Here is a 26001-nt window from a genome sequence, read left to right as displayed (position 1 = left end):
GCCCACCGCCCGCCGCCCACCACTCTGGTTCAGTGAGCTGATCGACCGCGTGCGCTGCACTGCATGCAGCGGTACGCTACGCACTGAGCTCGGCCGCCCGCCCGCCGGGGATCCGACGTCGCCAAACTCACTCTCGTCCATCGACGCCTTGGCCCGCCCCACCGCCATGCTGGCTCGCAGGTCCCCCTGGCTGCCGTCGCCGCCACGCCGTGCAAATGCCGGCTGCCCCAGCGGCCGGTTCTTGATCCCCACATACACATCCTTCAGCACACCGGTTAGATCCGCCAGGCTCGCCCCGCTGCGCACCGCCGCTTCCGACTCGCAGGGCTCCGGCGACTCCTCCGCCGACCCGCGCGGGCTGTTCGTCGACACCTTGCGCCGCAGCCGGTCGAACGCCCGCAGCGATGTTGGGCTGGCCACGCCAGTACGGACTGGCCACCGGCGCCGGCCCTGCAATCCCACCGCCCGCCGTGCTGCCGTCGAAGAACGAAAACCGCTTGCCGCGCGATCCCATCAGCCGCACCACATCGCGTGACGACCGGGGTACCGGCTGCGTCGACGACGGTGACGTCAGCGTGATGTTCAGCGACGCCATCGACCCCACAAGGCTCCGCCGCCCCTCCTCAAACCCCTCGCCCTGCGACGCCACCGTTGACGGCGTCGCTGCTTCCTCCATTGACGCCTTGACTGCCGCCTCCTCCATCGACGCCTTGGCTGCCGCTGCGCTGCCCCGCCGCCGCAGATCCAGCTCCGGCAGCTGCGGCGCCGGCGACAGCTCCGCCTGCGATTCCTCCAAGACCGCCGGCTCTTCTGCCATCGCCGATGCCCCCTGGAACTGCGCGATCGTGTCGATTGTGTTCCGCACGAACCGGCTCTTCGACATGCGCTCACTGGTGCGGATCTGTGCCATGTGCAGGTCCGTGTTCAGCAGCAGCGTCGAGTATGTCACCGCATGTGCTACATCTACCGTGCGCAGCCGCGACTCCGGATTGCACACGATGAACCGCCGCGCCAGCTCCTCCAGCAGCCGGTCAATCACCTGCGACTCTCCGCGCAGGTACATGTGCTTGCACAGCCGCCGCAGGCACTCGTCAATCCGCAGCCCTGCAAAGTCGTAGTTCCCCATGTAATGCTGCAGCACCCGCCCGCTGAACGACGACCGCCGCCCCAGCCACTCCGCGTGCTCCACCAGCCCTGGTACATGCACTCCCTGCAGTGCTTCTGGCAGAGCCGGCTCCAGGGGCTTCTGCCCTGCCGCGCCGCAGTGCGCCTCCTCCAGCTGGTACAGGTACCGCCCCAGCGCAACCGCCTGCTCCTCAGCGCGCTCCGCCTCCGTCTGCACAATTTTCACCTGCTTTGCTGGCATGTCTGGCGAGAACTGCAGCCGCCCGGGCTGGGGACTCGCCTCCGCCTCGCTGATTCCCAGCCCGCCGCCCGCCGAGCCCGCATCTGAGCCCACCGCCGTCGCATCTGCCGGCAGCTCGCCCGCCGCCACCGCATACTCTGCTGTCTCTCCGCCTTGTTCCGGCATCCCCACGCCCTCTGTGATTGAGTCGTCCTGCGTGGCCACCGATTCCGCACGCGACTGCCCCGACATCACGCGCTCACTCAGTTTCTCCGACAAATTATCCACTGCCACTGCTGCCGCTGTCGTCAGGGACTCAAATTCCTGGTCTGGCGTATGATATCCAGATGCAACAACGCTCGAGCGCCGCTTACTGCTCGCTACTGCCGCTACTTCTGTACTGTCCTCCAATGGCTGTGCTATTGTTTCTGCCTGCTCCACTGATGGCATCAATCGAGCTGCCGCCTTGTCGCGCTTGCTGGCTGCTGCCGCCCGGATATTCGACAGGCTGACTGATGCCGCCAAAACTACCGAGGATGACCGCCGTCTGCGAAGATAGCTGTGGCTGGCGCTATCACTGTCGTGCCGAGCCGATATGTCCTTCTAAAAATAAACGTTTTAGTGCTTTTGTGTTACCCGTCTCAGTGTTTAAAGACCAGCGAGGGGAGCACAAGAGAGTCGGTTTATGATGGCGCGGGAAAGGAGAAATAATATATGCAAGTGAAAGAAGATAAATACAGGCGCAAGGCAAAATAACGGAAACAAGAAACGAGCACGATTCCTCAGAGATAAAGCGAAAAATCTCAGCCCGAGGGGATGTGCAGAAAAAGGTGAAAAAAATTTGGGCTAGAAGAAAACAAAAACAAAAAACACTTGACTGGGCAGCTCCCTCCCGTCCCTCAGCAGCATAAATAGAGCCAGAAAACGGCTGGCCGGTCCAAGGAAAAAACCTTTTTGCCAATGAATCCCAGTGCCTGTTTCATAATCGACCTTCAAGCCACCACCAAGCTCCCGCATTGCCAAAGGGAAACCCGCCATTTGTTTTATTCTGCCTCCCAAGACACAAAAAGGCATGGTAGGAGAAGTCAGCACAAGCTCTAACCCAATCCACCCCGCCGTCCATAGCAAACACTCGAGCGAAATGTAGCCAAAGCGCCCGGAAATAAATGGGCCAGATAGATCCCGCATCATCACTTACCTCGTCTGCGCTCTGCTCCTTGCGCGCTGAGCCGCCGCGAAAGATCGACCAGAACGACGGCTTGCGCATCTTGCTGCTGCCTCTGCTGCCCGTCTGGTACTGCTCGCTGCTGATGCCCAGCTGCCCCGACCCCAGGCCCTTGAGCGGCTCCGATTTCACCGGCATCTCCGGCGATGAAAGCTTTGGTGGTGGCCGCGGCTGCGGGGTGCTGAACTGCGTTACGTGTACGGCGCTCTGGAATGCGCTAGTGCTGGTGGGCGGCCCCTGGTCCTTGCTGGTGCTGAGCCGGCCGCTGAATATGCTCTCGATAAGTCGCTGCGATTCGTCAGAGAGCACCACTGAGCTGGTGCGATTATCTGGTCCTGGCGGTCCGGGGAACTATAGCAAAGTATATGCGTTATGAATAGTGCGTCCCCTGTTTATGCAAAAAGGTATGCGCGAGAATAGGAAGAAAAGGGGGAGTGGAGGGAGTGGCAAAACAAGAATACTATAAAAATAGGAAATGCAGAAGCAAATGAGAGATGCGTGCTCTGGGAAACAGCTGCAAAAGTGCTACAAAAAGAGTAGAACGCGTGCTCTTCAAGGGCGGAACCTCCAGAAAAAGTGCACTGGAATAATTGCCGAGGCAATCAGCTACACAACCAGGCTGAGCGCGTCCATCCTCCTCGGCAGAGCAAATAAAATACTTCAGAACGAGGGACCAAAGCTGCCCATTCTTCGCTTTGGTTCTCGTGGTATTGCATCTCCCCCTTTTTTATCCTGGACAACAAGCCGGTCTGCCTGTCGGTCCGAGACCGAATTTCCGAATGGATCCCAGCATAATTATGTTTGTTGTACGCTAGCAGTTGCACTGACGTAAAAGAGACAGACCGCTGGATAATGCGTGTGGAAACGGGATGTGGCCCCTTGGGCAAAAAAGTCGCTGCTGTCTGTCCTCCCCCAACTGGGCGTTTACCTTGTAGTAGATATGGACAATAACGCCAGCTAGCGCAGTAATGAGAACGTAGCCGAGAAAACAGCACGCGCAGATCATGGAGAGAATTTTGCTGTTTTGCAAGGAGCCAGGAACACACAGCTTGGACAAAGAGTAGAAAAAGGGTGCTTTACAAAGGAAAAAAGTGCGCTCAGGAGCCACGGTCCGTTATCGAAATCGAGACCGCGGGCCCTGCCAAACACCCCCCGGCTTGGGCCCACCGGTCTCATCCAAGAAATAAAAGCGGAGAGTATGAGTAATGTGCTCCTTCTTTTGGCGGAAAATTGCCCAACCTGTTCGTCCGTTGTGGATATATGGCACCAGGCGGCTCGCAAGGTTAGGAGAAAATGACAACAACACAATGAGCGATTCGCACATCATAAATTGGACTGCCCAGCACGATCGGCCAAAAATTACATATCAGTGTTTGACGAATGAAAGAAACATCCATGTCAAGTGGACTCGTTGCTGATCTGCATCACACCACACTGCACCAGCAGCGCCCTGGCTATCCAGCACAGCCCACGAAATACAGCCATGGGCGAAAATGTAAAGGGGGAGATGTGACGCGTAGTGAACGGCTATATCGGCAGCTGACAATTGACAAGGCTTTGGCAACAATAGGCGCATTCTGTATTCCATATATGGTGTCCCTCGAATCACGACACCCGCGCATGCCCTGTGTAGCAAGCATGCGCCACTACCCAGCAAAAAACACCACTTACCACTGAATCAATCGCCGCCGGGTATCCGCGCGCCATGCCCTCGACCCTGAGCGCCGTGTCCTCAACCACGCTGTCTGCCTCGCTCTCCTCTTCAGTGTCGTTTACTGGACCCACGGCGCTAGTAGCTGCCACGTTGCTCATGGAAAGATCGGCGCCGGTTACTGCGGTGGCCATGCCCCATGATTCCAGAACGCTCTCAGTCGACAGCCGGCCCTTTTCCAGCCGGCCCGCCACCACAGATGCCGAGCCCTGCTGCCGCCCCTGTACCGTCTGCCGGCTACTTTGCGCACTTGCAGCCATCCCGCCAGCAGTTCCCGCATATGGGCGCTCCGAGTCAAACTCCAGGTCAATTTTGAAGCTTCCCGCATCGCCCAAGCCAGCTGCCGCCCGGCTCTGCTGCCCGGTCGGTGTCCTGGGCTCCATTCTCGCTGCACGAGCGCGCGTTGCCGGCCGTCCATTGCCGCTGGTTGACGCCATTAATGCGGCAGTGGTCGACAGCAGCGCCCTCTGGGCGGTGTACTTGAGCTCGGCGGCGCTGGGCGGTGGCAGCTCCAGCTCCTCCTCGCTGCTCTTATCCTCGCTGACCAGAATCGGCGCGCGCACCACGGCCTTGCCGCTATGCGTATTGATTACCCGGACATGGAACCCCTGCAGTTTGCTGTGTGTATCGGCCTCCTGTGACGCTTTGGACTTTATGCTGGCGCTGGTTGCCGTGCGTCGCACCTGTGCTCCGTCGCTGCTCGCTATGGGCGTCTTTGGCGTGCGTGTGGATATCGGATACCCAGTTGTCTGGGTGCGCGCCACGTCCAGTACCTGCGGCTTCGCCGTCCGCTGCGCTGAACTGTATAGATCCATTTCTGACGGCTTCCTGCCCGTCGAGTACAGTCGGCGTAGGAGCGTGTGTGGCCCTTGCTCGCCGGCCTCGTGTGTTTGCAATGCTGCCTGCTTCAAGTCGGGCGTCGACGGTGTGTATCGGCTGCTTCCTTTCAATAGCCGCGCGCTGACTGACCGCCGGAGCCCCGTATGGCTGCTTTTGCTGGTGGAATGCTTTTGGCTGCTGACTACAGAAGAGCATGGGTGCGGTTAGTATCGAGTTCACTGCACTCGTGTGATCCCTGGTGCTGAGGCTGAATATCGTAAACATCTCTGCCCGCACATCCTCCATCCCGCATGGGTTACACAGCACGAAAAGGGAATGGGCCCAGGGACTACGCAGGCAGGCCACATACACATTAAAGGGAGAGCAGGCCCTTGAGGAGGGAGAAATAAAAATAAAAATTGTCGACAAAAAGGAAGGAAGAGAGGGGTGTAGAAAAATTAGTGCTTTCTGAGCTCCCTCTTGGAAGATAATAACAAATCCAAAATTTCGCAAAAACGCATGCCCGTGTGCTAAATAAAAACGCACACACATCCCTCCCTTTTTTGCTTGCGACCTTCCAAATGACAGCCGGCTGAAGAGATCTTGAAGCGTGAAGCTTTTCTGAACACGAAATGCGTCAATGGCAAGGATCGGCTTTCAAGAGCAGACATAAAACTTCTTTTTGGAGAACCCGATGCCTGAATGGCTGCAAATCTCCAACGTGGACGCTTCCTTTGAGCTCAAAATAGCTGGGGAACGAGCCAAAGGTAAAGACATGCAGTCTCTCGTCTGCCAGTCCTCAGAGCATCGTGCAAACCGGCCCTCTGCCTCCCTCCATTCTGCGAGCTCCCTCCCTTGTTTTCATCTGCGCTGGCGGCCCCTTACTACCGAGCTCCAAAACAAGTCTTTCTGCGTGACTTCTGCCCTCGGCTGACGGAATGGGGGGGGAGCTGAAAACCGAAGCATGCTTCCGCCCGCATGAGCACATGGTTCAGTAATGCACTATCCCCATGGGCTTGTCGCTGCTGGATGAATGCAGTATTACGACACACCCGCATTGGATAATACAGATCCATGAGCTATAGCCTGCACACGCATCTGTTTGCGCCTTGGATGGGGGCAGGACCGGTTTCCGGGATAGCGTAGACTAATGGGACCCGCAGCAGCTTACTCGCTGTGCTTACCTTTTTAAGAGACCGTGCTGGAGCTGCAAGAAGCCAGGTTGTGCTCCAATCGCTTTTGCTGGCCTGGATATTGGGCGGCCAGAGAAAGAATAGGAAAAAGGATTGTGAGTTGCTGAAAAGGGAATAATAAACTCGAGAATGCAAAAGAGAAAAGCGCAAAAAGAGAAAGCGCAAGCCCTTGGAATGCCGTGCCTCCACTTCTCCAGTGCTGGCTAATTTGTTGAATGGGGCAGGAGAACGTCCGATTCTCCAGAGGTGACAAAAGCCGGGGGCGCTATCCAGTGGTTATGCGCCACAGCGGGTTCCACAAAGCCTAACGCGACTGAGCAAAATAAACTCGCTATTGAGCCGCAAAGTGGTGCAGGCGGTGTACGATTAAAGATAAACGTAGTCAACCTTGCGTGGCGCGCGTGCCCTCACCCCAGAAGTATATTTAGGCAAAATTATCCCAGACACTAGGTTATGCGTGCGGCCTATCCGCAGATGTGGACAAAGAAATCAATGACCTTTCCTTGAATGTCCGGTTCAGGCTGCTCTGGTCCATCGCCAGCTCTTCTTCGCGCGAGACACCGGCGCGGGCGCCTGAGACCAGGTCGATCTCGGCCAGCGACAGGAACTTTGTCTTGAACCAGAACTTCCACCCGAAATAGAAGATGGCAAACAGTGGCAGTTCCAAGAACGATGAAAAGAACGTAACCGCGTCAAACCCAAACTGGAACGACGGGTACGCCTGGCCAAACACAATCACGGCAATCAGTACCAGACAGAACACAGGCCCGAACGGATATGCAAATGCCTTGTACCGGAGCTCGCTGAGACTGTGTCCCTGCACCTTCCACGCCATGCGGAACCGAATGTGGACAATGCAGATCGCCGCCCACGCCAGGTACCCGGTGACACCCGAGATGCCGGTCAAAAAGTCAAACACGACTCCCTGGCCAACGAAATTGAACGCCCACAGGAAGAACGTGAACAAGATGCAGAAAGTAAGGGCGAGAAGCGGCACACCACGGCGCGTCGTGCGGCCCAGGATCCTGGGCGCCATGCCCTGCGTCGCCATCAGGTGGGTGGTGCGGCACGCGGCGTACATGCCGGAGCTGCAGGCCGAGATGCTGGAAATCACCATGATCGCATTGATGATGTGTGCGGCAGGCTTGATCCCGGCCTTCAGGAACAGGATCGTGAATGGCGACATCAGGCTGGCTTCGGCGCCCTGGTTGACCAGCATCGGGTCGTCGTACTCGATCACCAGGCCCATGAGCAGGATCGTCAGGACAAAGAAGAACACGAGGCGGAAGAAAATCTGCCGGGTCGCCCGGGGAATGTGCTTGGATGGGTTGCGCGACTCGGCCGCAGTCACACCGACCAGCTCTGATCCTTGCATCGAGAAGCCCGCCTGGATAAATGTATTAATCAGACCGCCGAACCCGGCCACAAACGGGCCCTCCTTGTAGTGCCACAGCTCAAACCCGTACCGGTGCCCGCCAAGCCCGCCCGATGCAACAATAATCGCCACAATAATGAACATCAGCACGGCCAGGATCTTGATCAGAGCGAACCAGAACTCGGCCTCGCCGTAGCCCTTGACGGAGATCGAGTTGATGGCATAGACGATCATGATCATGATCACTCCCACACGGCAAAGTGCACGTTCGGCAGCCAGTAGCTGATCGGCATGGCCACGGCGCCGGCCTCATACGCAACCACAGTGACCCAGTTCAGCCAGTAGTTCCACGACAGTGCAAAGCCAAACGCCGGATCAATGAACCGCCCGCCATACGCGTTGAACGAGCCCGGGATCGGAAGATATGTGGCGAGCTCGCCCAGAGACGACATGGTGAAGTAGATCACAACGGAGACCATTGCATAGGCGACGAAGGAGCCGCCAGGACCGGCAGCATTCAGGGCCTGGCCCGATCCAATGAACAGTCCGCTGCCCATGACTCCGCCGAGCGTGATCATGGCAATGTGCCTAATGATGTGATCAAGTGCTTAAATACATAATGTAGCCGACTCACGTGGTGGCGGGTACGTGGGAGAAGCAAACGCAGCTGCAAGTGGAGCGCACTATTGCCGCCATGCCTCTAGCTAATAAATCGTATTTACCTTTCAGAGAGGCCGCGGCTCAGACCAGCGCTGGCTGATGAGTCCTTGCTGGGTCCATCATCGCGCCCAGCCTCCTCACCAACAACATCCACGATAGCAATCTTGGACGGGCTGCTATCGTGACCCGCAGATTCAAAAGAGTTATCTGTGCCGCATCTTTCCGCCATAAACATCGATAGACAGGCTTGGCCAACCCGGAGCGTATGAGCTAGAGCGTAGTGGGGTAATTTTCGAGAAAGACAAACGACAAAATTAGCACTGCTAACAAAAGCAGAAGTATTGGTGCACACAGTGGGAAAAGAATGAAAGTAACGAGGGGTTCAGGAGAAGAAGTAGCCGATGCTTGAAACAGCCTTTGTCTTGACGGGGGTATTCAGGATAAGTGAGCTTGGTTCACACTACACGCAGCCTCCAGCCAATGTCAGGGGAGTTTATATAGGCGATGGACAGGCGTGTCCGAAGGCGATCGTAGACGGGAGGCAATCACCCGGACTATCCGCTCCAATATCATCGAGCCAGAGGAGGAGGGCATTATTTTTCCAGCTCCAGATGCTACAGCGATAAAGCACCAATCCACCAACGGGGCGAAAACAAGCGATTTCCCTTGTCTTATGCAAGCGGGCACTATCGTTTTTCCAGGAATAAATGAGATGGTCATTTGACAAGCAGCACTGCAAATCTCGAGCAGCAGAGGATTTCTTTGTCACAGTCCTTGGCAGGGGAAGGCAGGCGAGTACAGGCTGATTTTCATTCAGCCATAGGGGTGGAACCCAGCCTCACACGGCCAGCGGAGAGGTTTTGTGCAACATGTGACCTCCTATGTTACATGTCGTGCCCGTATACATGTTTATGCATCTGCGCCGAAAGCAGTCGGAACTTCAGCGCCTACGGTCTGCCGGAGATCGGAGCAGCGGATTGTGCCCAAAAGCAACCAGCCGCTCCAAGCAAATCACGATAGGATGCAAAATACTGTGCTGCCGACTGGATGCACAGCTACATGTGGTTTGCCACGGTGCCCGACAACATACAGCGATCCCACACAGTATACGTCTGTTCGCATACGTGCCCAGATATTGGCAATAGAAGAAAGTGATTAGAAAACAAACAAAACGAACTAGAGGTCAACCTTGATCATGGCATCACGGCTCGCACCGACACCAATCCACTCGACAGGCACGCCCAGGTCCTTCTCGATGAAGCGCACGTAGTCCTGGCAGTTCTTGGGCAGCTCCTCGAACTTGCGGCACTTGCTGATATCCTGGTTCCATCCGGGCAGCGTGACGTAGTTGACGGTGGCGGTCTCCAGGTCGTCGAGGTCGGCCGGGAACGAGGTGACATTCCGGCCGTTGATGGTGTACGACACAGCGACCTTGATCTCCTCAAACACGTCCAGCACATCGAGCTTGGTCAGGTTCAGGCTCGTGTACCCGTTCACCATGTTCGAGTACCGCAGGACCACCAGATCCAGCCAGCCGCAGCGGCGCGGGCGGCCGGTGGTGACACCGTACTCGGCACCCACGTCGCGCAGCTTCTGGCCGACCTCGTCGGTCAGCTCGCTGGGGAACGGACCACCGCCCACACGGGTCGTGTACGCCTTGGCCACACCAATAACCTTGCCGATGCGCGAGGGCGGGATGCCGAGGCCGGTAGACGCACCGCCGACGGAGGTGCTCGAGCTGGTGACGTACGGGTATGTGCCAAAGTCAATGTCCAGCATCAGCGCGTTGGCGCCCTCAATCAGCACCTTCTTCTGGGCCTTGAGCTCGTTGTGCAGGTACTCGACCGAGTCAATGACGTACGGGCGCAGGCGCTCAGCCAGCTCCCTGTACCGCTGCAGCTCCTTCTCGATGTCGTACTCAAAATCGCCGTACCGGCGATGGCGGCTCGCCACCAGCGAGCGGAAGCGCTTCTCGAACTCGTCAAAGTGGTAGAGGTGGTGGACGCGGATGCCCGAGCGCGACGCCTTGGTGGAGTAGGTCGGTCCGATACCCTTGCGCGTGGTGCCGATGGAGCCGCGGCCCAGCTCGACCTCCTTGAGACCGTCGACGATCTGGTGCAGGTCAAACACGAGGTGGCAGCGGTCCGAGACAAACAGGCGGCCGTCGCAGTTCAGGCCCTTCTGCTCAAGCTCCTCAAGCTCGCTGAAGAAGCCCGGGAGGTGCAGAACCACACCAGAGCCAACCACCGAGACGCAGGACGGGTTGACCAGGCCGGAAGGCAGCATGTGGAAGGCGTACTTGATGTCGTTCACGACGATCGTGTGACCGGCGTTGTTGCCACCCTAAAGAATGGTTGATTTGCAGTTGAGTCATATGTGATTACAGGTGCGCTTTGCCAAGCATTATCACAGCACAGGCTCCCTTGCCTGGTACCATGCAGGTGAGCAGCGGGTCAACGTACCTGGCAACGGGCGCAAATGTCGACGTCGGCGGCAAGCAGATCGGCGAGCTTGCCCTTGCCCTCGTCGCCCCACTGCGAGCCGAGGACGACAGTAGCCTTATTGGTGTCAGCCATTGGGAGGTGCTACATTGTGGTGCAAGAGTAGTTAGCATGCCTCTGGCATAGAGCGGGGTTGGACGTGTGGAAATCGGACATGGCCTCTCCTGCTTACCTTTTGAACAGGTGTGGTTTGGTTAGAGCAGGTGGTGTGACCTTCTTCAAGTGATCTCGAGCAAGCTAGTAAACCTGCGGTTCCTTGAAGTGAATAGAGTGAATGGATCAGAACGGAAAAGAGCCATTATTTCTTTACTCGCTGGGAGCGCGAGGGGCGCTCGGTCCTTTTATACCCCACCCCCGGCTTTGAGACATGGCACAGAAGCTAGACCCCCGCTCGGGCAAATCAGCAGCTCTTCGCCCCCCTGGTCCACAGAGATAAAGCGCCCCACCGGGCTGGCAGGGGCCAATCGGCAGGCTGCTGGCACCACGCCGTTTGGGGCGACATTTTTTTCTGCAGATTTTTCATCTGCCAGTATTCGCCGCTTCCCGCAGAGTCACGCAAGCTGCATCCGAGCCGAGCCGCAGTCCTGGCCAAGGTTGCGCCCAAAAAAAATGCAGCGATCGCAGAAACGCAGCCTCTAAATCTTGCTTTTCTTCTGCTTCAGACTGCCGGCCGCCTATACTCTAGACACGTTGAATTTCCTACGCTCCACTCTCAGTTTCCTTCTTCCCGCAGCCAGCCGCTCACCGTCGATACTACGCAAAGGTACGCCAGCCATGACACAGACCGAGAGGCCCGCGCATTTCACTCTTACCGAGGACGAGATCAAGGCCAAGTTCCCCGAGCGCCTGCGCGGCTACGACCTGTTCCGCGCCATGGGCAGCCCCAAGCACATCGTGGCCCCCATGGTCGACCAGTCAGAGCTTGCCTGGCGCATGCTCTCGCGGCGCTACGGAGCCGACCTCTGCTACACGCCCATGTTCCACGCAAAGATGTTCTCGGACGCCAAGTCGTCAAAGTACCGCGACGAGCAGTGGCAGACAAACGAGACAGACAAGCCTGTGATTGTGCAGTTCTGCGCCAACGAGCCTGACGCGCTGCTGGCGGCAGCCAGGCTGGTGGTGGGCGAGGCTGATGCCGTGGACCTGAACCTGGGCTGTCCGCAGCACATTGCCAAGCGTGGCCACTACGGGTCGTTCTTGATGGAGGACTGGGATCTGGTCAGCAAGCTGATCCGCAAGCTGCACGAGAACCTGGAGATCCCTGTGACCGCAAAGATCCGCGTCTACCCCGAACTCGAAAAGACCATCGCGTATGCAAAGATGGTCGAGGCTGCCGGCGCCCAGATCATCTGTGTGCACGGCCGCCTGCGCGAGCAGAAGGGCCACAAGACAGGTCTGGCGGACTGGGACAAGATCAAGGCCGTCAAGGAGGCAGTCAGCGTGCCGGTGTTTGCCAACGGCAATATCCTGTACCATGAGGACATCCAGAAGTGCATTGATGCGACCGGCGTCGACGGCGTCATGTCGGCCGAGACCAACCTGTACAACCCGGCGTTGTTCTCAGGCAAGGTCCTGCCGACGTGGCAGATGGCCGAGGAGTATATCGAGATCTGCAAACAGGTGCCGACCAAGAACTCGTTTGTGCGTGGCCACCTGTTCAAGCTGTTCCGGTACAGCCTGCCGATACACACTGACCTCAGGCAGCAGTTGGCGCAGGCGCGCACTCCTGAGGAGGTCGAGCAGTTTGTGGGCGCTATGAAGAAGCGGCTGATGGAGGACGAGGAGAAGGAGGGCAAGTTCGAGCCCGGGAGCGTCGTGGCCGATGAGTTTGGGTACAAAAAGTACCCTCACTGGATCTGCCAGCCCGCATTGCGCTTCGAGCACGACAAGGAGCACTCGCAGTCAAAGCGGCTGCTGAACGAGGCCAAGGCTAGCCCAGCCAAGCCCGAAGAATCCAAGAAGACCGCTCGCGAGGATGTCGAGGAGGCTGATTCCAATGCCAAGCGGCAAAAGGTCGCTGCTGCATAGTGTATTTATCGTTTTCCTTTAAGCACATAAAATACTACCCTACTCATTTCGATGGCGCATATCTTAGCGGCATGGTCGGGTCCCATGTCCCGCCCTGGCTGCTGTTGGGCGGCGCACTAGGCGCGCTAGGCGCGGTGCTCGCATCGTACGGTGCCTGGGATATATCCGATGGCATATCCGACTGGCTGATCCCCATCAGGTCCTGCGCGTCGATATGCCTGGCCATGGCAAAGTCCAGGCACCCTTCCTTCAGTTTGTTCAAATCGGCCTCGAGCGACGCATAGAACCGTGCTCCGTCGTGCAGATTGAACGACGCCTCCCGGTATCTCTTGATCGCAGTCTCCAAGTTCACCAGCGCCTTCTCGCGCTGCTGCAACAGCGGATGCGTCGACCGTGCCGCAATAAACGCCTGGTTCGCCTCGCGAATGCTATCCAGAAGCTCGCTCTGTGCTTCACGCTCCTCCTCGATATACACTTTCCAGGAGGTGTACTTGTCGAGCCGCTCCGCAAACAGGTCCTCGAACTGGTGGAGCTCGAATTTGAGGATCGGTGTCGATGACTGTGCTGCCAACCTCTGCATCTCCTCATTGAGGACTGGTGCCACATCGTCCTCGCTGGCAAGACGCTTCAGCTTCTCAATGGACTTGAGCCGCTCGCGCCGCATAATCGATACCTCGCCCATGTACTGCTGCAGGCGCGCAATGATCTGGCTATGGTGCGGGTCCGTCAGCGGGTTTGCTGTGGTAGACGGCACTTGCCGTTCGATCTCGTCGCGCGACGAACTCAGCAGCATAAAGAACTTGCTCCACGCCTCCACCTGCGACTGCAGAGCTGCGTCGCTCTCGCGTGCCTTCTCCACGATCCCGCGGTACTTTTGGATCTCGCTGCGGAACGTATTCGTCAGCTCCGTTGACTCCACACGTTTGGCACGCTCAGAGCCTGGAGCTGCACCGAGTCGCACTTGTGCATCCTCACGCATCTCGTCGTCCAGTGCCTTTTCGGATGCATCAACCAGCGCCGTAGCTGACTGGTTCGACTTTAACGCATTGTCCAGCAGGCGCTTGAGTCCGATATATCCACCGTCCGACCGTATCTCGTCGGCGCCCACCAGAACGCTTGGTGGCAAACCGATCGGCTTCTGAATCGCCTCCAGCGCATTGGGCAGGTTGAGTGATGCCAATACTGACTCGCAGTCCGCCGTAAGCTCATCCAGGACTGCCACAATGTCCTTGGAAATCAGCTGGTCCTTGCGGTCCTCGTACAGACTCGCAGCCTGGTGGATCACAAATGGCACCAGGCCCTTGAACAGCGGCGTGCCCAGCTCCTCCTCTCCCAGGAACGCTCCTGGGTTCTCGATGATCTCGGGGCACTTTGGCATTGCCAGTTTGTACGGCGTGACAGGCGCCAGCGAAGTGACAGCCGGAACCGGATCGAGGTAAATAACATCGTTATCCCGCTCTGCCCGTGTCCTGCTGGTACTAACAAACTCCTGCTGTGCCTTGAGCGCATCGACGATCACCGGCCGAATGTGCTTCGCCCACCGCTGGTCGTAGTTCACGAGCTCTTGCGCCTGATTGCACAGTTCCTGCGCTGCCTGCAGCCTAGCGACCTCCTCTCCGTAATGCGCGCCAGCTAGACACTCGTTGGCCTTCTTCGTTTGTGCTTCCGCAAGGAAGAACAGCCTCTTGATCTTGAAGTGATCCACCCAGCTCGCCGGAATCGTGCTTGTTAGCGACCCCTGCGACCCACTCTCAATCGCCGCATCGTAAAACTCGACTACCTGCATGGCAATCCTCGCAACATTTGCATCCTTCATGTGCGTCAGGACCGAGCGCTGCCACACGCACTCTTGCGCCTGGCAGAGCATCAGATTTTCGAGCGTGGTCAGCATGTACGAGGACAGGTCGGTGGTCAGCTGTGTACGGCACTCGCTGACAATCTTGGAGCGCAGGAGATTGAAGACGCCTGCTGCGTTCTGGAAGTGGCCAAAGGCACGGGTCAGGCTGTCCTTGTCGTTGCGGCTCTCGCGGCAGCCGAGCTGAGAGTAGAACGCACCGATGTTGAACAGGACCGAGGCCCGCTCAAAGTACAGGTCCTTGCCGGATGCTACCAAAAATACCAGGGATGCATGAGTATGTCTGTGCGACTGGCTCTAGACCCATTTGCCGACTTGTGTGCTTACCTCCTGACTCAGGGTCAAATGCGCTGCTCCACATAAAGTTGATGTTGGCGTCGGCCGGAAACTTTGTCAAGATAAACGACAACTGTCCGTAGTACCTACAAAGCTCGGCAAACTTGAGTATGTGGGCATTCTTATGCCACCACCAACCAGTAGCTATATGCCTACCTGATATTGCGCTTGAGCACGTTGGAATTCACGTCAAATGTTGCTGCTGCTGCCTCACGCAGCTCGTCCAAAACCCGCAGGTCGTCGCGGTACGCCTCTGGCGGTTCTGCGTATGACGAGGAAATGTACTCAGCAAGTGCCTTGCTGTAGACGGACTTGTCCGTCGTCTTGAATTTAACGCACAGGAGCGTTGAATTGTCGTTGCTGTCCTTGTCAACAGCCGCTTGTCTGAACAGGAACATTGCTGACAGGGGAGTTAGAATGAGGAGGAAGTTTGGAGGAAGCAGTGAAGTGAAAAACAAAAGCTTGGCAAAAAGAAGGGCGACTGCTGGTTGGTGACGTAGGGTTGGTATTATATCGAGCCATAATCAGCGTGAGTCTAGCTAGCGTTTACTATATATAAAAGTGAGGCTGGAACTTTACTCTGCCATTATTTCATCGTATCGCCACCACCACCCACCATGTCAGTACACGAGGCCAACGACGTTGAGCGCCTGCTCAAGCACGAGGAGACCCAGCTGTCGCGTCAAACAGAAGTAGAGCGCATAATGTCACTCAGTATGCTCGATCCCTTTGCCATCCTCTCTCTCCCACTAACCTGCACGCCCCAGGACGTGAAGCTCGCATACCGCTCTAAATCCCGTCTCATTCACCCAGACAAAACCACCCATGCCAATGCCCGCGAGGCGTTTGAGCGTCTTAAAAAGGCAGAAACAGAGCTGATGGACGACGAAAAGCGCAAATCCATTCTCACAATGGTCGACGAAGCGAAACGTGAACTTGCTGTCGAATGGACCAAGGAGGTGGAATCCGGAAAGCGCCAGGAATTCGATGTCGTGTCGAAGGAGTTTGAAAAGGCAGCAATGGAAAAGTACCGTGCGATCATGGTTGATATTGAATGGCGGAGGCGCCAGAGGGTGAAGCAGGAAATGGCAGCAGAGGGCGCGGCAGCGAGCAAGAGGGAAGAGGAAGTCAAGGAGAAGAAGAGGAAGCGAGACGAGGAGAAGGCATGGGAGGACAAACGTGAGGAGAGAGTTAGCAGCTGGAGAAACTTTCAGAAAAAGTCAAAAAAGAGCAAAAAGTCGAAAGGTGCAAAGAGCAGTGCAACACCGAGTTCCAAGTAGATATACAATCAATACACATTTAATACCTCTTTGGACATTGTCAGCATGCTGGCATGTATATATTTACTCGCTTGATAAGAGTGGAAGTGGATGCGCTCACAAATTCCAAGACCCATCTCTATTCATCCCAAGATTCAAGGATTTGGTGTGACCAGAATATCTGGATCATGCCATCGTGCTTAGCTGGAGACAAAGTTGTTGGTGTTGGAATTGACAGCGTCGCTGGCCTGGTTAGCATTGACGTTGTTAGCGTACACTGTGTTCTCGTTAAAGTTGGCACGGTTAGAAGCACGATCGAAGTCGTTGTTGGATGAGCTCACGAATGGGAATCCCCAGCCGCCATAGCCGCCATAGCCGCCGTATCCACCATATCCACCATATCCACCATAGCCGCCGCAGATACCGCAGCCGTAGCCACCACAAGAACCGCAGCCATACTGGCGACGAGTAAGTTCAGGCTGGTGAGAAGAACTGGTGCTGGCCGGGAGCACAGCAGGATCCTGGACCAACAGGGCGCTGATAGGTTCAGGGACAGAAATTGCATGAGCAGATGGAGAAAAGGTTGTCAGAGCAACGAGAGCAATAAGAGAGGTGTAGGTGTTGAACATGATGAAGATGAACTGTAAAGCTATTTGCCAGTGTAGCTGTTGGGTGCTGATGCTGGATGAATGTTGAATAAGTGACCTTCGGTCGTTGCTTATATATCCAAGAGAGCCTTCTCAACTACATATCTAGAAGATATATCAGATGCAACTACTGCCACCAAGTGCTTAGCCAGAAACAACCCATCAACCACCACATCTTATCTCTGTCAAACAATTGTATTGATCGATTATATATCTGCATCTAAATGAGTACCGATATATTATTCAGTGACAGGTTGCTCTTGTTGCGAATATATTGAATCTAATATGGATGGGTTTATTTCTACTTTTGCAAGATCTATCTTTAGAATGACTTGGCAACAACATATGGAACAGGGGGCAACCCTGTCATATCAAGCCCAGCATTGCCAGCAGCATTTCCAGATGCCTTGATTCCACTCATCTCACAGTGCTTAATAAGTTTCTTGGGGAGCGTCTGCGTCTTCTGCAGAACATCAGGGGCCTCAACAAGCGTCATGAGCATCCGCAGACTCTCGGGGCTGCCGTGAATATTGACATGGCAGTGGTACAACCAGACACCCGGGTTGTCGGCGCGGAACCTGACCTTTATGTACGAGTATGGTGGTATCTCCATGACATCACGCTGGATCGGGGCAACAAGCGACTGGACAAGCGGAGAGAATGTGAACCCAGGTGTGAAACCATCTAGCGACGGACCATACTCGGTGACCTGGAACGCGTGACCATGCAGATGCATAGGGTGAGGGACTCTGTTCGGGTTATGCACTTCAAGTTCGACAACCTCGTTGTGCTTCAACACCACTGGGTGTGTCCGGTTATTGTAGACATCAGGGTTCATTGCCAGGTCGCCAGTGGTCATTGCGGTGAACAGGGAGGGAACCAGCGGTGCGTAGTAAGTGATGTTGCTGATATGGTCCATGTGCTGGCCAGAGGACATGATGTTGTTACCGACCCACAGATACAGCGAGCGGTCGACTGGCAGTGGCGGTTGCTTATCGAGCGCCGTCATCTTGATGTCCTCGACCCAGGTCAGCTTGCTATCATCGACGTCGGGGAGCTCCTTGACCGGTGAATCCTGCCTGTACTCAACTAGACCTGAATAGAACCGCGGGTTCTCACCTGGCGACGCTGGAATAAAGTCTGCGTACATCTTGACCTTGTAGTAGTAGTTGAACTCGTCAGACTCATGTGCAGTGACCAGAACCGAGTAGCGCATGGCAGGTGCTAGCTGCACGCCATCAACTATATGTTCGTCGCTCAGGATTCCATCGACTTCAATAACGCGCAGCTTGAGGCCGGGGATCCGGAACTTGAACCACAAGGTGCTGGACATGTTGATAAGGCGGATGCGGTAGGTCTTCTTCGGCTCAAACTTAATCGGCTTTGTGCTGTTGCCGTTGTAGCCGTTAATCAAACCAAACCCGTAGCTAGATGGCGGCGGGAACGGCTTTGTTGGGTCAGTAGTCAGCGCAGCACGGTCAGCAAACTGCCCTGCAAACCAGTCCTCGAAGGTGAACAAATGCTCTGCGTCGTACTTGTACGGCGGCTCCTCGTCATAGACGACAAGCGCAGTACGCAGCCCGTCGGCGTTATGATCGTGGTCGTGGCCATGGAGCCAGAATGTGCCCTCCTGCTCGAGGTGGTACTCGTACGTGAACGACTCGCCAGGCGGGATTCCGCACTGGTTGGTCATTCCTGGCCCATCCATGTAAGACATGCCGCGCATGAACAGGCCGTGGGCATGGATCGTGGTGGTTACGTTCAGCGAATTGTGCACGTTGAGGATGAGGGTGTCGCCGCGAGTTGCATACACAGGCGGGATCGGGGACTGGCCATTGACGCCAATCGACCGCCTGTAGTTGATTCCATCGCGCATCATGTAGACATAGCCGACGTCCCAGTCAACCACAACACGTTTTGCCAGCGCAGCAGCAGAGAAGACTAGCAAAAATAGAGTATGCAATAGCATGGGAATTGTAAAGATATGCTGAAGGTGTAAGCAAAAGGCCGATGACAAAGAGAATGTATCGCCAGGAGGCTATTGTATTTATATTCCACAAATATCACAAGCCTATGCTGCTAGTAGCAAGGATTGGCTGGGCTTAATTTGCTCATTTGAGGGGCTGGCTTGGCTCCAAAATATGCAAATGCTTCATTGGTTTCAAGCAGGTGGCGCAATTGAAGGAGCGTCTGTGTGTATATTCAGGAGGCAGCGCCACATGTTTTGTACGCTAGACTCCGCTTCCGACTCATTGTCCAAAGCAATATTTGAAAATCAAAAGGGCCAAATATTGTAAGCAGCATGCCCATGAATCCAAGCATTTTTGCGCTCGCAACTTCACCATGGTTCAAGTGCAAGACCAGGGTATGGGGACACTAGAGTTTTGATATGGTAGTTGCATATATTAACACTGTCTACAGACCAGGATATTTGGAATGGTCGTCTGTGCTGTAATCGTCAGCATCGACACTGTTCTGGCACTGTTTGTTCTCAGTGGTACTGCCACACCACTTGGGCTCACCCGATAGCTGGTACCACACTTCTTGGTTGAAATGCTTGAATCCGAAAAGCTGAGGAGGGAGATGGGGCACGATATCCTGCTTGTAGGTGACACGGTATATCGGGAAGCCGCGATTGCTCATCCATGTAGCGAACTCCTTGTTGCCAACTCGCGGCTGACCGTATGTGAACAGCTGCATCTGCTTGATTCTGCTTGGGGCATTCTGTGCGACATCGGCAGCATTCAGCGAAGCAAGCGCACCACCCAAAGAGTGCCCAACAAAGATGATCTTATACGTAGGCAGTGACTCTGTCAGCGCGCTCAGCGACTTGCTTACGAACGACTGTGACGCTTTGTATGCCTTTAGGAACCCCTGGTGTACCTCGGAGTCCTCCACGCCCGATGGCCAATCGTCCTTGAAGTATTTGACGTTGGTGATCCAGCCCTGAGGCGTTTTGGTGCCGCGGTATGCGACAATGATTTCCTCGTTTTTGTGATTGTATGCCATGTAGCCTGTACTGGCTACCTTTGGGTAGTTCCATGTTGCGTAAACAGTGGTGCCAGCAGTTGCATTTGTTTTGCATGCACCACTGCAGCTCCATGTATCGACTTTGACATCAGCATATGCGGCATCGGCGTAGTTGGCATACTTGACAAGGTTGTCCGTGCTTGTTACTGAGATGCTTGCACGCCTGTCGAACGGAGATGAAGGAAGGGCAGTCACAAGGAGAGCAACTGTGCCAATAGCAAGAGTTTGTAGAAGCATTTTTACAAAGTAACAATAGTCGATGGACACAAGTTATACTTGATAATGTAGAAGCTGTGGCAGGCGAGCACAGGAACCTCAGCTTAAATAGCAATAGTTCATAAAAGCTATTTTTAGATAGGTTCTTGGTCAGCAAGAGCTCAGACTCATTCACAAGATTCTAGCAAGTCCCTACTGGCATGTTTGTCTCACGGTAGCATTGCCGATTTATAACCCCAGCTATTTTTAGTTCTCATTGTGGATTATCACCATGTTGCATATGATATGCACTCATAAACAGGATCTAGAGTTGCTGTCTACAAAGGCCGACACAGAACTGTTCTCATTGTAAAATCTGTATTGGCAATATCTTCGTGCATACCTATTTAAAGATACATTCTGCATAGCCAGTGCCAATTTTAGTTATTCTGGATAGTATTGAACAGCAGCCATGTCCCATGGTTCAGAAAGAAAATATCCAGCTGGCTATGCATGTACAACTACAGAAAGCTACCCGGATTGAAACCTGTTTTCTCTTATTCCGAACTATGATTCTTGGCGGTGTTCCCTGTACTCCGCAGCTTGTGCATTGGAATTACCGCTGTCGTTGGTTATCTTGCACCCAAGGAAGCTGCCAATCAAATCCTGGATCATCTTATTGCGCTCTTTGCTGTTGACATTTGGACCTGCTGACACCAGAATGCAAGACCACTCTTGCTTCGCCATACCGATGACCAACCCACACAAAGCCGGACTCCAAGCTAACTGGACACCCTCCCTTTTCTCCTGCCAACTTTTCAGATCAGCTCTCTCTACATAGCTCGTAGCTACGCACTTGATCCTGAAGGCTATCAGCAATAGTTGCTTTATTGTATACAAGCCACGCGTGGAGAAGAGATGGGGTTGTCAGCAGCGTATTCTCTGGTGTAGCTTTGCAGTGCGTCAATTGGGCACCCATTTCCATTTATGTTTACATGCATTACATCGCATATCTGTGCTAATTCCTTTCTGCACCCACTGTGTGCTCCTATTTCTTTTTTCAATGGGTAGCTATTCTTCGCGTCTAGTGCCCACCTTTGATTTCGATAGCCTGAATGTGCCTCAGAACTCAGGGGCTATCACAGGGTACTAACCCGGTCTAGTTTTTGTCAGAATTTATGATTCTCTGAGTTTCTACAATTTTTCCTTCCTCATCGGATCCATGTGTCATCACAGCCATGACTCCGATCCTCCTTTGGGATCTCTCTCTTCTCCACTCTCGATTTCTTTCTTATAACTACTTTCTCTTCTTATTCGTAGTTCTTTCTTTTTTCTGGCTGCTTACAGCCCATTCCTTATACAATACAATAATTGTCTGGCTGACTCAGCTCAAACCACTCGCTGAAACTCGTGACCTTCCAACAGTTTTGGACTGTAGCAAAGCGGCCAGCCGCGTACCGGGGAAAATTAGGGGTATCCTAGCAGTACTGGTCGGGCCAGCTGGGTCAACAACTTTGTCACTGTTCCGTCCTCCCGTTTAGCGTACAGGTTACAGTGACTCTGCCACCAGTAAATCTGCGGTATTTGGTGTTGGTCATCCGATGTCATTCGCAGTATAAGGCCTGGGAATGCCGCAGTGCTGGCACCAAACTGATTTTGCATCAAAGAGCGAGCCCGAACCTGAGCAGTGGATTGAAGGAGTTATCACGGACCTAGGCGGGGATAATCCAAAGGCGACAGGGATGGCCATCAAGAGACTACAGACTATTCTAGACTCGCTGGACCAGTCATCAGGCATGGCGATGCAGATTTACTGGTCGTATATAGCTATGGCTACTGATGCATCCATTCCATCACCATCTCAGCTGGCTCTGCACCACATTGCCAAGTTGACGGGTAACGTTCTTTTTAAGTTATTTTCCTACCCTCGTCTGGCGCTAGCAGTACTACAGAGCATAATGAGCACATTGCTTGAAGAACAGATTCGTCGAATCGTCGGCTTTGCATTGAAGCCAGACAAGCATGGTGTGTGCCACTTTTGTGATAGAGAGCAGCTGTTCAAGGGGCTCCACGCGCTTATCATCAGGATTCTGGACAAGGCTGACCGCACTCGTGCGTTTTATCATTGATCCAGCTTATGATGTCGAGTCATTCTGAGAATGCGCCCAATGTACCACCAGTCGGTGTTTGTATCGATATATCGCTGAAATTCTGGCAGCTCATGTAATGTCTACCAGATGTCCAAGTCTCTACCCAATGACACGGAACACCAGTTGTGCTGTGTCAAGTTTATGAAGCAGATGCTGACATTTCCAGTGGCATTCTTAGCCTGTGTTTCAGTGACCATTGTGGAATTACACATTCGACAAGTTGCGTGACAGACCAGGGCCAGGGTGATGCAGACGTAAAGAGCGACCGCTTGTTGATGACAATCCCAGCTCAGACATGCATAGAGCCTGTCTTAACTCCAGAACTATTAATTCTATAACCCACTTCCAGAAGAGCTCAATTTCTCCATTGGCTCGGATTTGAGACAAAACATGTGCAATGAGCCATTTGAGACTATGGTAGGCAGATTCCCGGGGGGAGGGGAAGCGTATTGGCAAAGAAAAATGGTTACGATGATGTTGGTAGGAGACATGAAATACCGTCTTTATTCCCTGTATCTCCGTGTCTCCATATAAGCTTTTGGCCCATCCACACTCCGCACCCAACAATCAAGCACTTTTCACCAAGTACCCCTACAATGCAATTTCCTTCAATGAGTTTATCTTCTTCCATCATATGAGTAGTATAGTGCACGTACAGATTGTCGTTTTAGAGATTGTTCTCTTCATTTGACGCTGCTCGTTAAATTGGCTCAAAAACTCAACTGTCCAACGCGTCCTTCTTCAAAAACTCATAGTATATGCTGACGTTAAAATTTTTATTACTCTCTGTCAGCTCTTACTTTAACATTGGCTACCAGCAGCTTGTGCAGTCATACCATGATATTATATAACTACATGAAGTTGCTTAGTGAGCGTACCAGCAATGCAGTCGGCGTGTTTCAACTGTAGTTAAGTGCTACTTTGAATATATCATATAAATGATGCAGAACTTCATGGGCTACCAATAGTGAATACAAGGAAACTGTCTCATAGATTTCATTTTGTTTCTGTGAGTGCAGTCAATTAACAAGCTATCACAGATATGACAGATAGGCCTATAAATTCCTAATTGCAGGGTACACTTTATTCCGGTAAACTCAGCTGAATTTCAATGAATTCTTACTAAGCAGCCGTTATTTAGCAAGCAGATATTACTTTTGGCATCGCTTTGGTCTAAGTCGAACTTCATGCATATAATAGCCATAGTACAAAATAACCACACAATTTCAAGGATATGTATTGCAATTTCATGATATAGAGCTTATGTTTATTGGCGGGAATATATTCGTGCTAGTTAACGCGTAGCTATGCATGAACTACTTGTAGGTGTTGTTGGTAGCAGCTACGTAACAAGTACAGAAGAAGGTATGCTTGCTAGCACCAGAGGTTAGGAATGATATCAGTACCTTTAGGTGAGCTAAGTTTAGGCTTAGGTACTGCACTGAGACGAAGCATGCTCAACGAGTCTAATGAGGTCATGATAGGCAAAAGTAAAAAAAAAAGTGTATTGGTGAAGGGGGAGTGTTGACTAAATGTTGAAGAAAGATGGGAAGTGCTACCCCGATCCTCTGTTTCTCTGAGCTTATATAATATTTTTTTTGGCACATCCACACTATGAACACGGTTGCCAAAAGTATTCCTCTCCGTATATTAGCCATACTCTTTCTTGACAAATGCAGCACGCTCTGTTTAATACAATCATTTAACCTGTAAGAGAAAATTGCTTCTTTATGAGCTTGCGGGGCCGGTGACAAGGCCACATGCAGCAACCAATTTAGAGCACGAAGAGTTGTGTAAAGTAGACAAAGAGTATCTCCCCCTGCTAGCGGTAATGCCGAGGTAGAACAGATGGTACCTCGGACTCCTTACCCCTGCGAAGATGAAATTCGCGCCTGTGCGTTTCTGAATCTTGGGCTGACCCAACAAATATGCACATTGTCTTCTGTTAAAGCCGCTTGAATGATATAGTGCAAGTATGCATTGTTGTTTCACGTATTGTATTGCGCCAAGCGCTGTTTATATGAATATTCGCAAAAAACTTGAAACATGAATTGGTTTCAGCTCCTTACACAGGTATCTGTTCAGCATGCGCAGACTTTCGCTTCAGATTCTTGCAATTTACAACGGCCTGCTAACTTTGTAAGCAGCAATGTGTACGAACACCACCAATCAACATCAAGCATATGAGTTTTTAATTCAAATATTATATGTTGAATATTTGATTTCTGGTACGATCAGATCTACATGGCAGGTGCTCTCAGAGCTGCTGGGTGGCTATATGGGCGGCTATGTACCTACACTAAATTGGGAGTCTCTTCCGTTTCTCAATTAGGTACTAGTTAATTTATTTAGGCATTTATTCATCAATATAACTCAACTAGCCTTACGAAGTGCAGGTGCAAATGAGCAAACCTCAATCCTTCTCCCACTGCCAACAAATTGCCTTTCAAGGTCTTCGTGGAAACTCTCGTTAACCGAGACCGAGAGCAGTGTCGGCACACATTCAACAAAGTTGCGTACGGCTGTCTTGTCGAAAAACTTCTCCGAAAGAAGTTCAAACTTGAGCAGGCCACAGGACGGAGAGATGGTGTAGGCAGGACCGGTACTATTCTCAGTGCGTCTTTTCTTTATTGGCGGGGGCATAATGTCACTGTTGTTATTGGTGGACTGGGCATTGATGTTGGTGTTGCTGGTAGAAGGCATGTTTATCCTGGCAGTGCTAGCCGAGACAACAGCGGCTGGCTTGGGAGTAATAGCTGGCAAAATGAACCTTTGCACGGCAGCTGGCATAGCACGCTGGATCCTGACTGGGCTAATTCCAGCGTCCATGTGGCTCATGGAGTTGCACCAGATTCGTAGGTGCTGCAAGCGAGGCAGCATCCACAGAATGTCCACGATATCGTCAATCGTGACTGTATGTAACGTGATGTAAAAGATGCGGAGGTTAAATAGGCGAATGTCTTCAGGCACTGCATAACGCGCACCAATAAAGTACAGTTCCTCGACGTCAGAGTCAGCAGTGAGCAGATGTGCGACTTCCTCCTTAATCGGACTCACTGGCCTGTCACCACTAGGGATACCAGCAATAATAGTCACTGATTTGGCATGTCGGATTACGTTCGCGTTAACAGCACTGAGCCTTTTGTAATGTTCCGTAATCCGCAACGTAGAAAGCACTGGCGAGCCGAACAGTGTGTAGAAGTCAGTATAGAGGCGTGTGGAAAAATCAACAGATAAATCTCTGAGTCTTGGGAAGTGAACTTCAAGGTCTTGTAGCAAATATGGCACTAGTCCTTCAGGCTCAGCTGAAAAGCTGAGGTCCAGAGAAGTGAGATTGCTGAAATTGACCACGCCGGTCATGTCAAAGTCAAATTTTTCCCATGTCAAATCCTCATTAATATCGGTGATGGTCAAGGACTCTAGGTTGTCGGCGGGCAGCAGCGGCAATATCATATCGGTTAGAGGATGTAACAAGTAGTAATCGAGACGGAGATTCCGGATGTTGTTTCCAAGCACTGGATAGTCTCCCTCTGGGAACGGCGGCATGAGCTCCACATCCGTAGCCTGTGACAGGTACTGGAGCTGTAGCTCTGAGTACAGTCCGAGAGGCTCAAAAGTCAACTCACCATCAGCGTCGCGTGCTGCCCATTCTCCAGTCAGCTCGCGAAACAT

At 53.3% G+C, this 26001-nt stretch overlaps 13 protein-coding genes across 13 annotated transcripts; 5 read left to right on the top strand and 8 right to left on the bottom strand.

Annotated features, from left to right (window-relative positions):
* Window positions 1–42: 42 nt before the first annotated feature.
* Window positions 43–2218, bottom strand: DL89DRAFT_8674 (uncharacterized protein). The gene has a single exon (XM_040892185.1). The coding sequence runs from the start codon at window positions 1793–1795 to the stop codon at window positions 128–130; it is 1668 nt and encodes a 555-aa protein (XP_040747269.1). The 5' UTR covers window positions 1796–2218; the 3' UTR covers window positions 43–127.
* DL89DRAFT_264042 (uncharacterized protein) lies at window positions 1884–3642 on the top strand. Its single transcript, XM_040886080.1, has 3 exons — window positions 1884–1948; window positions 2544–2921; window positions 3499–3642. Exons 1-3 carry the CDS (start codon window positions 1941–1943, stop codon window positions 3503–3505), a joined length of 393 nt encoding a protein of 130 aa, XP_040747268.1. The 5' UTR covers window positions 1884–1940; the 3' UTR covers window positions 3506–3642.
* A 398-nt stretch (window positions 3643–4040) lies between these two features.
* DL89DRAFT_8691 (uncharacterized protein) lies at window positions 4041–5492 on the top strand. Its single transcript, XM_040892188.1, has one exon. The coding sequence runs from the start codon at window positions 4276–4278 to the stop codon at window positions 5326–5328; it is 1053 nt and encodes a 350-aa protein (XP_040747267.1). The 5' UTR covers window positions 4041–4275; the 3' UTR covers window positions 5329–5492.
* A 1252-nt stretch (window positions 5493–6744) lies between these two features.
* Window positions 6745–8563, bottom strand: DL89DRAFT_253952 (lysine-specific permease; the record flags this gene model as incomplete). The annotated part of the gene is made up of 4 exons (XM_040885227.1): window positions 6745–7866; window positions 7923–8256; window positions 8303–8335; window positions 8391–8563. 4 exons carry the CDS (start codon window positions 8561–8563, stop codon window positions 6745–6747), a joined length of 1662 nt encoding a protein of 553 aa, XP_040747266.1.
* A 941-nt stretch (window positions 8564–9504) lies between these two features.
* DL89DRAFT_242881 (Adenylosuccinate synthetase) lies at window positions 9505–10906 on the bottom strand (the record flags this gene model as incomplete). The annotated part of the gene is made up of 2 exons (XM_040885021.1): window positions 9505–10671; window positions 10791–10906. Coding segments are annotated over 2 exons (1283 nt in total), but the record flags the coding sequence as incomplete, so codon positions are not given.
* Window positions 10907–11476: 570 nt separating this feature from the next.
* Window positions 11477–12906, top strand: DL89DRAFT_264040 (Dus-domain-containing protein). Its single transcript, XM_040886079.1, has one exon. It carries the CDS (start codon window positions 11604–11606, stop codon window positions 12855–12857), a length of 1254 nt encoding a protein of 417 aa, XP_040747264.1. The 5' UTR covers window positions 11477–11603; the 3' UTR covers window positions 12858–12906.
* Window positions 12837–15592, bottom strand: DL89DRAFT_264039 (BRO1-domain-containing protein). Its single transcript, XM_040886078.1, has 3 exons — window positions 15205–15592; window positions 15040–15134; window positions 12837–14963 (listed from the first exon to the last, which is right to left on the bottom strand). Exons 1-3 carry the CDS (start codon window positions 15444–15446, stop codon window positions 12901–12903), a joined length of 2400 nt encoding a protein of 799 aa, XP_040747263.1. The 5' UTR covers window positions 15447–15592; the 3' UTR covers window positions 12837–12900.
* Window positions 15593–15650: 58 nt separating this feature from the next.
* On the top strand, window positions 15651–16339 carry DL89DRAFT_264038 (uncharacterized protein). The gene has a single exon (XM_040886077.1). It carries the CDS (start codon window positions 15666–15668, stop codon window positions 16326–16328), a length of 663 nt encoding a protein of 220 aa, XP_040747262.1. The 5' UTR covers window positions 15651–15665; the 3' UTR covers window positions 16329–16339.
* A 55-nt stretch (window positions 16340–16394) lies between these two features.
* On the bottom strand, window positions 16395–16936 carry DL89DRAFT_299704 (uncharacterized protein; the record flags this gene model as incomplete). Its single annotated transcript, XM_040890812.1, has 1 exon — window positions 16395–16936. The coding sequence occupies one exon, from the start codon at window positions 16934–16936 to the stop codon at window positions 16508–16510; it is 429 nt and encodes a 142-aa protein (XP_040747261.1). The 3' UTR covers window positions 16395–16507.
* Window positions 16937–17167: 231 nt separating this feature from the next.
* On the bottom strand, window positions 17168–18954 carry DL89DRAFT_264036 (uncharacterized protein). Its single transcript, XM_040886076.1, has one exon. The coding sequence runs from the start codon at window positions 18921–18923 to the stop codon at window positions 17277–17279; it is 1647 nt and encodes a 548-aa protein (XP_040747260.1). The 5' UTR covers window positions 18924–18954; the 3' UTR covers window positions 17168–17276.
* Window positions 18955–19345: 391 nt separating this feature from the next.
* On the bottom strand, window positions 19346–20260 carry DL89DRAFT_264035 (alpha/beta-hydrolase). The gene has a single exon (XM_040886075.1). The coding sequence runs from the start codon at window positions 20219–20221 to the stop codon at window positions 19370–19372; it is 852 nt and encodes a 283-aa protein (XP_040747259.1). The 5' UTR covers window positions 20222–20260; the 3' UTR covers window positions 19346–19369.
* A 1547-nt stretch (window positions 20261–21807) lies between these two features.
* DL89DRAFT_253944 (uncharacterized protein) lies at window positions 21808–22308 on the top strand (the record flags this gene model as incomplete). The annotated part of the gene is made up of 1 exon (XM_040885226.1): window positions 21808–22308. The coding sequence occupies one exon, from the start codon at window positions 21808–21810 to the stop codon at window positions 22306–22308; it is 501 nt and encodes a 166-aa protein (XP_040747258.1).
* A 2359-nt stretch (window positions 22309–24667) lies between these two features.
* DL89DRAFT_264033 (uncharacterized protein) lies at window positions 24668–25306 on the bottom strand. Its single transcript, XM_040886074.1, has one exon. It carries the CDS (start codon window positions 25165–25167, stop codon window positions 24703–24705), a length of 465 nt encoding a protein of 154 aa, XP_040747257.1. The 5' UTR covers window positions 25168–25306; the 3' UTR covers window positions 24668–24702.
* Window positions 25307–26001: the final 695 nt, after the last annotated feature.

The sequence above is a fragment of the Linderina pennispora genome (assembly GCF_002104995.1).
Source record: "Linderina pennispora strain ATCC 12442 chromosome Unknown DL89scaffold_1, whole genome shotgun sequence".
NCBI lineage: Eukaryota > Fungi > Kickxellomycota > Kickxellomycetes > Kickxellales > Kickxellaceae > Linderina > Linderina pennispora.
Note: the sequence above shows the minus strand (reverse complement) of the source record. Positions and strands in the feature narration are given on the sequence as shown.

What these genes read in the sequence shown, in the direction of transcription:
- DL89DRAFT_264038 (XM_040886077.1), top strand. Translation starts at nt 15,666, where the DNA reads ATGTCAGTACACGAGGCCAACGACGTTGAGCGCCTGCTCAAGCACGAG.
- DL89DRAFT_264040 (XM_040886079.1), top strand. Translation starts at nt 11,604, where the DNA reads ATGACACAGACCGAGAGGCCCGCGCATTTCACTCTTACCGAGGACGAG.
- DL89DRAFT_264039 (XM_040886078.1), bottom strand. Translation starts at nt 15,446, where the DNA reads ATGTTCCTGTTCAGACAAGCGGCTGTTGACAAGGACAGCAACGACAAT. An exon ending in GTGCTCAAGCGCAATATCAG is followed by an intron (nt 15,135 to 15,204) that starts GTAGGCATATAG and finishes CGAGCTTTGTAG; the next exon opens with GTACTACGGACAGTTGTCGT. An exon ending in ATTTGACCCTGAGTCAGGAG is followed by an intron (nt 14,964 to 15,039) that starts GTAAGCACACAA and finishes TATTTTTGGTAG; the next exon opens with CATCCGGCAAGGACCTGTAC.
- DL89DRAFT_264033 (XM_040886074.1), bottom strand. Translation starts at nt 25,167, where the DNA reads ATGAGCCACATGGACGCTGGAATTAGCCCAGTCAGGATCCAGCGTGCT.
- DL89DRAFT_264035 (XM_040886075.1), bottom strand. Translation starts at nt 20,221, where the DNA reads ATGCTTCTACAAACTCTTGCTATTGGCACAGTTGCTCTCCTTGTGACT.
- DL89DRAFT_264036 (XM_040886076.1), bottom strand. Translation starts at nt 18,923, where the DNA reads ATGCTATTGCATACTCTATTTTTGCTAGTCTTCTCTGCTGCTGCGCTG.
- DL89DRAFT_8691 (XM_040892188.1), top strand. Translation starts at nt 4,276, where the DNA reads ATGCCCTCGACCCTGAGCGCCGTGTCCTCAACCACGCTGTCTGCCTCG.
- DL89DRAFT_8674 (XM_040892185.1), bottom strand. Translation starts at nt 1,795, where the DNA reads ATGCCATCAGTGGAGCAGGCAGAAACAATAGCACAGCCATTGGAGGAC.